This window comes from Lactuca virosa, chromosome 3 (genome assembly GCF_052849685.1).
Source record: "Lactuca virosa cultivar CGN04683 chromosome 3, Lactuca_virosa_CGN04683_v6, whole genome shotgun sequence".
Lineage (NCBI taxonomy): Eukaryota > Viridiplantae > Streptophyta > Magnoliopsida > Asterales > Asteraceae > Lactuca > Lactuca virosa.
Window position 1 is genome coordinate 295923308 of NC_136428.1, and position 11093 is coordinate 295934400.

Below are 11093 nucleotides of genomic sequence, written 5' to 3' on the forward strand. Positions count from 1 at the left end.
CCATGATGGTCGTGAACCCAACCCCATAAGTATCATATCCCTTCATTTTCTATTCATTTCTTACACTTCCAAGTCAAGAAAAGTCAATTCTCTCTCAAGTATCATCAAGAACACCAATAACACCAAGAACACCAAGAACACCCACTTGTATCATCAAGTACCATGGAGTGTACGAACAAGGGTTGTATGGCCATGGAGTGTACGGCCGTACACTCATGGAAAATGTGTTAAAAGGGGTATTCGATCCATGGGGAAACTAGTAGGGCTATTGTACAACAAGAAGATGAACAAAATTCTCATTTTGGAGGGTCTTTTGGAGGGTCTTGAGGTGTGTACGGCCATGCAAGGGTGTACGGCCGTACACTCCTTTTGTTCATGAAAAATGGTCGTTTCTAGGGTGTTAATCACAATTTTCTAATGTATACTAAGCATATGGGAAGGATACTTACGATTTGGAAGCTTGAAGAGGGTTCACGGCCACCAAGAACAAGTGGGTGTTCTTGGTGGCCGTGAACCCTCTTCAAGCTTCCAAATCGTAAGTATCCTTCCCATATGCTTAGTATACATTAGAAAATTGTGATTAACACCCTAGAAACGACCATTTTTCATGAACAAAAGGAGTGTACGACCGTACACCCTTGCATGGCCGTACACACCTCAAGACCCTCCAAAAGACCCTCCAAAATGAGAATTTTGTTCATCTTCTTGTTGTACAATAGCCCTACTAGTTTCCCCATGGATCGAATACCCCTTTTAACACATTTTCCATGAGTGTACGGCGGTACACTCCATGGCCATACAACCCTTGTTCGTACACTCCATGGTGTGGCCGTATACTCCTTTTAGTTAATCACATGTGATTCTAACACTTAGTTCAAGTGTTTCCTAGTCTCTAAGGTAGTTTCCTTGCATGTTAGTTGCTTTTAAACACTAATTACATACCCATATATGCCATTATATGTCATTTAGGACTCGTTTGTGTCTCGGGACTTCATTCGTGGAACTTCTCATCATTACGCGCATATTCGAGTGAATCACCCACATAAGGTGAGTTCATACCCCTATAATCAATCTTTTAAATGTTTAAAATGCTTTTAGGGGGGGGGGGATACAATTTGAACACAATGATAATTGTGTAAAGGTTTTGTGATAAACATCATTTTAACGGATTGCTTATGTGTTTATAAGTGATCAAAACATTTCAAAAACTCTTTTAAAGTTATGTTACTTTATTGTTTATAAAACACCGTTTTTTAAAGTACAATCATAACTTAGTAGATAAAAATAAAGGGTGAAAGTAATCATATTCAACTATTGAAATCTCATAACTTGTACATTATGCATTACCAATTGTAGTATTAGCTACAACGATTTTCTCTGTTGAGAGGGTGAAAGTAAGATTTTTAAAAAATAAAGGGGTGAAAAATGCATTTTACACAAGTAAAGGAGGGAAAATTATATATATCGTAACACTTCATTTTTATTATAGCCATAGATTGTAATTATTATAAAATACAAAATAAATGTATATTACTCTTAAGCCAAAATAATCGTCATAGGTACGTAGGAAACGTCAATACGATTTACATAGATATATAGAGTGCCAAAATCCGTCTTCGTATTAAAAAGTTATGCTTATTCGAAGTTTCACGATTTAAACCGACACAGCTCTGCGTATTGTAAAAAGTAAATTTTTGATAAATCGCTTTTTAGCCTGATCTAAATGAAATTCGTAGTAGTCGTTAAACCAAGAGCGTGCATATAGAGAACGTCTAAATCTGATTTCATTAGAGGAAGTTATGATTTTTCTAAAATTCAACACAGTAGTATACAACTCAGAAATCAAATTTGAGATCAGTTGATTTTTTGCCAAAATAATCTAAATGAGAATTGAAGATCTCGTTAATAGGGACCCAACGATATAAGGACGGTAGAAAATGGACTCCGGATGAGAGAGTTATGCATTTTATACGGACTTTAATAGTCTAAGCATGTGTAAAATAAATAAATTCAAAACTAGCCGACGAAGTCTAAATGAAAGTTATAGATCTCGTCGAGAGCATTTCGTGGATATAAAAGAAAGTAAAAAACGGAGCTCGTACGAAGAAGTTATGCAATTTTGAAAATCTGAAAAACATTACGCGCGCACGTAGCGCATAACTTGTGTCCGAAGTCAGCCACGCAACCCCACCAACCCGTGCCACGTGTCAGCAAGCCTTAGGACCCACGAAACCCATGTGTCCGACACACAAACCCATATTCTCACCTATAAAAGGCTTTCCAACCCTCATTTCTCCCACATACTTCCCTAATCCCTCTCTCAGCTTATAAGGTCGATTTTTGAGTATTTTCTTCTGGATTTCCAAGTATTTTAACATTAGCAAGGCTCTGGGCATCTAGGATCGGCCAGTAGAAGCCCCCAGTATAAAAGTTCTTCTAACGCAAATCCCAGTTTACGCTAGAAACTATTTGTAAGTTAAGCTAAACTTACTAGGCTCTTAACTGTAACTTATATTTCTATTTATAGTCGTTATTATGAATGTGTAAATAAGATTTATCAGTAATCCCTGTCATAATATTGATTGATCTACTTATGCGAGAGGTGACTAGAATGGTCATGTTCGCTTGGTTGTTGGATTTCAGAAAGACTATACTCCGAAATGGTCCTGCCTCTCAACTGTCCTGCTTGGCTGATCCTTATTTGATAGAACTATCGGTATTCATTGGGATTAGTGATAGGTCTATCCTACCTTTTCAAGATTCTCATAGGAATTAATAAACTATAGTAAAATAGGTTAATCATCATTTGAGTGTTGCTCATTAGTCGAAGTGCCTGATTAACTGTTTATCCCCTGAGAAACTGTCTATGTGAGTTCTTCTTACTGTATTATATACTCCAGTATGTATCCTCTGTATGTTAGGATATAGTTACCCTGTAGTATGCACATAGGCAATTAGACTAGGATAGTTGCATGTTATGTGGATTATTAATATATGTATGTTGATATATATATATATATATATATATATATATATATATATATATATATATATATATATATATGGAGTTGAGGGCGAACCAGCCCTGTGCTGAAGGCCAATAGACTCGAGCGGACTAGCACTATGCTAAAGGCCAAGAGAAAGCGGACCAACCACATGTTGAAGACTATATCGGGCGGACCAACTATATGTTGAAGGCCAATGTACGGACCAACTATAAGCTAAAGACCATTATGTGTATGCATTGTATATGTGTTGTGGTATAAAATATATTGAGGGAATTTACTAAGCTTTGACTTACAGTTGTTGAATAAATGCTTTGCAAGTTGTTCATCTGACCGTGGAAAAACTCACATATAACTGTATCTGCATCGATGCATCAATAAAATTTTATAGACTTATGCTAAGATACTCTTTTAAATAATAACGAATTGTAATGTTTTGTCAGACATATTTTAATATAAATAAAAATGAAAGTCGATGAATTAAAGTTGTACTTTACGTATTGACATGCTTGTACATTGTACATTACCACTTGTACTATTAGCTATAATGAATTTTATATGACGGGGATAAACACAAAAGTTTAGAAAATAAAGGGGTGAAAGTGATATTTTTAAAAGTTGAGGGATGGAAAATATCACTTTACAAAATAAAGGGGTTACCACTTGTACTATTAACTATAGTGAATTTTATGGGTACGATAAACACAAAATTTTACAAAATAAAAAGGTAAAAATGACATTTTACAAAGTTTAAGATGGAGGGGTGAAAATGATATTTTAAAAAGTAAAAAGATGGAAAATATCATTTTACAAAATAAAGGTTTAGATTATACAAAATAAGGGTTGCAATTGATGAATTAAACTTGAACTTTCTACATTTAACACTTGTACATTGTGCATAACATCATGCACTTTTAACTTTGGTTTTTGTATATATTTATAATTGTTGGCCCTTTATGAGAAAAGTGTTTGATAGTGGACCTAAATAGTACGTTGGTATAAGTTACAGGTTAAAAACGTAAATTTTCATATCGTCTTCCTGCAACTTAGGGTACCGACTACTCATGGATGAGAGATAGAGTTCAGCGACAAAAATCAGCACACAACAGTGAATCCCGTATAACACTTGTTTTGCTCCAGAAACCCCACTGCGATTATTATCAAAATAAGAAATGATTTCGACGGAGGACGGCAGGTGTCTATAAGAAAATTTGGTGACTTCAGGGCATCGCCTCCGGTGACGATGAGATTTTGAATGGAGTTACAAAACCAGGTGGCGCATGCGGTTCACGTCCTGAATCACGATGCTCAATCTTGCAATCGCGTCTCTGCTAATCAGTGGCTGGTTCAGTTCCAGCAGACTGATGCTGCTTGGGAGATCGCCACCTCAATTCTGACCTCTGACCATCCTAAGCCATACGTTTCCGACTTCGAAGTTGAGTTCTTCGCTGCTCAAGTTCTTAAGCGAAAGGTTAGGTTCTATCTGGATATTTATTGAACAAATTACGTTCACTTGTGAAGTAAAGATTATTTTCTCATATTCACGACCACTATCTCCACCTTCAAGGCAAATAGGGTTACCGGATTTTTATTAGGAACAATTAACTGCAATTACCTTGATTTAGGTTTGTCATTGGCCTGTAAATTGAAATGTGGTTACGATCTTCTAGAATGGAACATAATAGTTCTCCAAATCCTTATTTACTAACCTATCAAACGTTCTTTCGCACATTATTGCTATACTCATTATCAAATAAGTCGATTTCCATCAAGTTGTAACATCCACGCATGATAACTTCTTGCATTCAATATTTTCCTACATAGCATACTCCATGATCTTTATACATCACTGCTTCCTAACCTTTTCCAATATTTATCTTTTAGTCTTGTGAAATGTCCTCTTCCAAATTTCCATTTATTGACTATAGAGGATCTCTTATTCTACAAAAAATGCACGATATAATGAATCTTCCATGTATCCTGTCATTTTTTAGATCCAAAATGAAGGACATTGTCTACAACTGGAAGCAAAGGAATCTCTTGTTAATGCTCTCCTTCTGGCTGCTAAAAGATTTAGTTTGGGCCCTCCCCAGGTACTCTTCCTCTCATTCGTCATGCAATTTTTGTAGCATTTTGTGTAATAAAATGTAATTTTCTAACTTATTGTGTGTGTGTGTGTGTTATGTTGGTTGGTGTAGCTCTTAACACAAATTTGCTTGGCTCTATGCACTCTCATACTTCATGCTGTGGAATACCACAAACCAATTGAGAAGCTATTTTACAGTCTTCAGAATCTTCAAGGTCAGAATGATGGCAATATTGCTGTTTTAGAAATGCTCACAGTCTTACCTGAAGTTGTTGAAGATGAATGTGCTACTTATAAGACCAAGTCTGGTCATAGAGTTGACTATGGTCCAGAGGTACTAGACCTTTGACCTTTCAATCATTTCCTTTTGCTCTACTTTTAGTACTGTCTGTAGTAACTAACATATATTTAGCAGCTACTCTCACATACATCATCAGTGCTAGAGTTTCTACTCCAGCAGTCAAAGGAAAGCTTTGATGGTGTGATTCAGTTACATGACAGAAGCAGAAAGATACTGCGTTGTTTGTTAAGTTGGGTAGGACAAATATATGACATTTAAAGGCTTCTTTGTCTTATAAATCTTTACATATTTTATAAAAAACTATAATTTTTTTTTTTCAGATTCGAGCAGGATGCTTCTCAGAAATCTTACCAGTCTCCTTACTAGCCCATCCCCTTCTTAATTTCGTTTTCAACTCTGTGCAGGTGAAAACCCATTCCCATGTCCTTTTTGGTCATTTTATAAATGACATTTGGACTTACATTTCCCTTTGATTGTTTGTAGGTTTTGTCCTCATTTGATTTGGCAATTGAGGTTCTCATCGAGCTCGTTAGTCGACATGAGGTATGCATGACACGTTTTTTTTTTTTAATTTATTTAGTCAATGATGTTATTTTGACTTTCTTTTCTCCTTCCTACAGGGACTGCCACAAGTTCTTATATTGAAAGTAGGGTTTCTTAAAGATGTTCTTCTTCGAGCTTTTAGTAGTGGAGATGAGAAAGTAATTAGTGGTCTTGCATGCTTGATGTCAGAGATTGGTCAGGCTGTAAGTAATTTACTCATGTTATTGCTTTTTCGTATTATGTTTTTATAATAAAACCAACAAATATTGTGTAGCACAAACTTATAGTTTATTGGTATCTAGGCTCCAAGCTTGATTATAGAAGCCAATTCTGAAGCCCTTGTCCTGGTGGATGCACTTTTGAGGTCAGAACAGAAATTAATGCTTTTCTTTTTATATGCAAACTGCATAAATAGCATGATTTCACTTTGCAGCTTTTCTTAAGCATAATATTTATTCCATGTTACATTTAAATTCATGTGATTGCTGGCAGTTGTGTATCGTTTCCAAGTCAAGATTGGGAGATTGCAGACTCAACTTTGCAGTTTTGGTAACTTTTTTTTCCCCCAATTTATTCAACATCAAGAAAGTTGTTAATTCTTCAGTTACACAAGAAAATGAAAATAATTATTGTTATAAATTTGAGTTTGTTTGGTCTTTCTGATTTTTAGGTGTAGTCTTGCTAGCAATATTGTCCGAATGGAAGATGAGCTGACAGAAAATAGTAAACATGTGAAAGATGTTTTTTCTCCAGTATTTTTAGCATTGCTTGATGCTCTTCTGAGTCGTTCTCAGGTATTTCCTTTTTAATTTTGTCATGACTATATATATGACTTGTGCAGACGCATGCTAAATAATTTAGTTTCAGTTATGCATTTCTTCATTAATAACATTAAAGTAGACATCAACTGTGGTAGGTGGATGACTCAACATATGGTGATACTGCAACAAGGGAGTTGCCAGATGGGCTTGCTCAGTTTAGATTAAATTTAGTTGAGCTTTTGGTGGACATTTGCCAGCTTTTGAAGTCTGCTGTGTTTTTGCAAAAGGTTCTTGTCTTAATGACTTAATCTCCCAATAATTATGAATTATCTCATCTTTAAAATGATAGATAATAATATTAGTATAATTTTTGGGAATCAGATTTTTTTTGGTGGTTGGTTGTCTTCAAACGTACAAATTCCATGGAAGGAGGTGGAAACCAGAATGTCTGCTCTTAATGTGGTCAGTTTCTTCTACCATATTATTGTAAATCATTTTACAAAATTGTATTATAAAATATGAATTTTCTGCTCCAGGTTGCTGATGTAGTACTACAAGAAGGTCAAACATTTGATCTCTCCATGGTTTTGCACTTGGTGACAATTTTATGTGACAGGGAATCATACGAACCAAAAGGCTTTATGTGCATTGTATGTCATTTGCTATTGATTTTTTTGTTTCATAATGCAGAATTCAAGTATTTTAATCTATCTTTTCATGTGTACATTACATTTTAGGTACATAGATCACTTGTAGATGTTATTGGTTCCTATTCAAAGTGGATGTCTTCTTATGTAACTAATGCCAGGCCATTACTGTAAGGATTCTCTTCTTTAAAATTTCATAAAATAGAGTTTAAATCACAAAAATAACCAAAATTCATTTACTTACCCTTAATATATCTACCTCTGATCTTCTGTTTTCAGTTTATTTTTTGCAGCTGGTATGTCAGAACCTTTATGCTCGCATGCCTGTGCAACTGCCTTTAGAAAGTTGTGTGAAGATGCTACTGCAGTTATGCACAAACCTTCAAGTTTAGAAATGTTAATGTGGATTGGAGAGGTTAGTTAAGGTACCTTATTTGTTACGGCTATATTCAATGACGAGGGCGTTTACGTCTTTTACCTTATTTCAGGGATTGGAAAAGAGACACTTACCTTTAGAAGACGAGGAAGATGTTATTGGTGCTGTTACGTTGATACTTGCTCACCTTCCTAACACGGAATTAAGGAACAATTTGTTGCTTAAGTTGCTTTCTCCTAGCTTCGAATCTATTGGAAAACTTGTAAGAATTTTTATCTTTACTAAAAACAAATTAAAAACTTGTCTGAATCCATGACTTAATTTGGTTCAGATTGATGGGGATCATGTCCTCACTTTGAGGCAACTACCAGCTGCTTATACTCATCTTGTCAACTCTTCAGTGAGGGGGTTTTACAGGTTTTTCTCTTGAAATGGTTTTTTTATGTTACCTTTTTTTTGGTAAATGAATTTTTTATCAGTTATTAGAATTAAAACTATACATTGTATTTGCATATAATTGAAAAGGTTCATTCCATTCCTATAGACCAAGTGACAAAACCAAACATGATAATGGAATGTAATGACTCATTCCATTACCTCTTTCATTCTTTTCATCCACCGAAACAAGTTCCTGAATTTATCGAGTCTTTTGATTTAAGTTTTAACAAATGGTTTCAGGATAGGAACGGTGTTTGGTCATCTTGTAACACCTGTCTCTACATCTCCTGATATCGACAATTCCATAATTGCCCTTCTTGAAACCTTTTGGCCTATGCTTGAAAAATTCTTTCAGTCGGAGCACATTGAGAACACAAGCTTATCCATGGCAGCATGCAGGGCTCTCTCACAGGCAATCAAATCCGCAGGTAATCCAGATTGAATAATATTTTAGTTTTAGAATTTAGACAATCCAAAATAATCCCATTTCGTTTGTTTACATTCATTACAGGTCATCACTTTGTGACACTGTTGCCCAAAATCTTAGATTACCTATCAACAAATTTTGCATCATTTCAAACTCATGAGTGCTACATTAAAGCAGGTAAGTCAGATTGAGATTTTTCATTTGTTTTTCTTATTATTTATTAGTTGTTACTCTCTGTCTACAGCTTGTATTGTGATTGAAGAATTTGGTAACAAGGAGGAATATGGAGCTTTATTTATGAGTACGCTTGAAAGATTTACACATGCATCATCTGTAATGGCCATAAATTCTTCTTATGTGTGTGATCAAGAGCCCGATCTTGTGGAGGCTTATTGTAGTTTCACATCAATCTTTCTTTGCAGCTGTCCAAAGGTTAAATTCGCTATCTCTTTAGGATCTGTTTGTTAAATTGACTATCTCTCTGTGCAAAAGACGTGAATGCCCTTATCATAATATAGGGTTTTGATGCATTACATTTACAGGAAGTAGTAGCGTCTTCTGGTCCTCTTCTTGAAGTTTCACTTCAGAAAGCAGCTATATGCTGTACAGCTATGCATCGTGGAGCAGCACTTGCAGCAATGTCGTATATGTCTTGTGAGCATCATTCACCTACAACTACTTTTAACAAAATTTATTATTACAACAATCTCTCATTATGATTTTCCTCCCTTACAATTAATTAAATTATATTTTCGTCCGTCGTTTTAATTTTTATAGAAGTAATGAAGGAGAGTTTGGGGGTATTTGTTTTCTACTTGTTATTTGAAGGTGATGGATGGATGTGAAATTTTGAATTTTGAATTTTGAAGTAGTCGTTGTTGTGTTGTGTAGGTTTTCTTGAGTTTGGGGTGAGTTCATTGCTGGAATCGGTGACATCCAACTCTGCATCCATGGTGGTTCAAGTAATATCTCATAGCGGGGAAGGGATTGTATCAAATGTTGTGTATGCCTTACTTGGTGTTTCTGCAATGTCAAGGGTAAACACTAAACAATAATAATAATAATAATCCATTAATTAAATTAAACACGATTAAATGCAAGAAATAGCAACTTGAAAAAGACACTAGGTAATTATTTTTGGTTTTTCGTCCTTGTAGGTTCACAAATCTGCAACTATCTTGCAACAGTTGGCGGCCGTATGCAGTTTTAGTGAAAAAACAAAATGGAATTCTCTTCTCTCTTGGGATTCTTTACGTGGATGGCTACATTCTGCGGTCAACTTTTCCCTGACACTGATACTCAATACTGATACTGATACTGATACCGATACTGATACTGATACTGATGTTTGTTGTAGGTGCGGAGTCTACCGGGTGAGTATTTAAGGCATGGGGAAGCGGAATCTTTGGCACCTGTATGGCTAAAGGCTCTGGGTGATGCAGCATTTGATTATGTGGAAAGCAGAACCAGTGATGGAGAGAAGAATCATAAACATATGAGGGGAAAGGGTGGAAGGTTTCTCAAGTCTTTATTCCGTGAATTTGTTGATAGTCATCGAAACATTGGAACATGATGATATTTTTGCTGCAATTCAATCTTGCATTTGCATTTGGACATTCTGGTATTCTTGTATCAGTAGTTTACAATCAAATAATCTGTATTTTTGTACCCAAATTTTGTATTTCTATTCATATATTTTTGCTTTGGCGTCTACCTTGCTGACAAGGTGATGAAGTAAACAAGGTAATGATTGACATGTATAATTTTCTTGCTTAAACTTCAATAAATTTCATGTAATATCCCTAAATTTTACTCTTTTTATTCTTACTTATGGATATCAGATAAATATGGAACGACAAAATGTTAGGAATTTTGAAGTTTTATTGTTATTATACTTGAAAAGGCTTAGGGATGGAATTATGATTTAGTCAAAGTTGAGGGGGTATTTTGGAAAGACTAGATGAGGACGAGCATGGTGATATCTTTTATTATTATTTTTCTAATATTTTATTATGTTTTTGACCTTTTTTGGCTACACTGAAGGAAAGGAGGGGAAAGAGAGCTATTAAGTATAAACCTAGAAGTTATGATTTACAATTTAATGAGAAGTGAAGTTCTTGTTTTCTTATTATTATTATTATTATTATTACTATTATTATTATTATATCATCATCTTCTCTTTTTGAAAGTAGTTTGTGGTGACGAGTAAGATCAAGGGAAAATGCCACCGTGACCGTTTGTAGAAGGTTTCCTGGTTTCTAATATCATCTGTCATTTATTTTAAGTTTAAAGACTTAATAATGTGTACATTTGGTCCATATCATTTTGATGAGATATATTAAACCAGCCCTTTACTTCACTCGTCTCCTTCCGATCGACCTCATTTTCTCTACAAGAAGTAAACGGCGAGTCAACAGTTAGGGTTTTCAAAGTTGCTTAAGATCGAGGTAACATTGCTGTCGATAGACTGCTAAACGAAGCTACGAGCAGAAATGGCACAACCTAATGA

General features: G+C 35.1%; 1 protein-coding gene across 2 annotated transcripts; it reads left to right on the plus strand.

Moving 5' to 3' along the window:
- Positions 1-4028: 4028 nt before the first annotated feature.
- On the plus strand, positions 4029-10391 carry LOC145167288 (ARM repeat superfamily protein). Of its 2 annotated transcripts, none has more exons than XM_079086445.1 (24): positions 4029-4476; positions 5000-5098; positions 5204-5425; positions 5504-5626; positions 5713-5796; positions 5876-5935; positions 6013-6138; positions 6238-6299; positions 6428-6484; positions 6606-6729; positions 6852-6983; positions 7078-7158; positions 7233-7346; positions 7434-7513; positions 7623-7758; positions 7832-7981; positions 8051-8136; positions 8398-8585; positions 8669-8761; positions 8829-9016; positions 9127-9238; positions 9476-9621; positions 9742-9858; positions 9942-10391. In XM_079086445.1, exons 1-24 carry the CDS (start codon positions 4261-4263, stop codon positions 10155-10157), a joined length of 3012 nt encoding a protein of 1003 aa, XP_078942571.1. In that variant the 5' UTR covers positions 4029-4260; the 3' UTR covers positions 10158-10391. The 2 variants fall into 2 exon arrangements, with proteins under 2 accessions (XP_078942571.1, XP_078942573.1); XM_079086447.1 differs by having other exon boundaries at positions 4030-4476; positions 5507-5626.
- The last annotated feature ends 702 nt before the right edge of the window (positions 10392-11093 follow it).

Bases quoted from the DNA above. Each gene is read 5' to 3' on its own strand.
- LOC145167288 (XM_079086445.1), top strand. From the start codon at position 4,261: ATGGAGTTACAAAACCAGGTGGCGCATGCGGTTCACGTCCTGAATCAC. The intron at 8,762-8,828 runs GTAAGTCAGATT...CTCTGTCTACAG, and splicing joins TGAGTGCTACATTAAAGCAG to CTTGTATTGTGATTGAAGAA. The intron at 9,859-9,941 runs GTCAACTTTTCC...TGTTTGTTGTAG, and splicing joins GTGGATGGCTACATTCTGCG to GTGCGGAGTCTACCGGGTGA.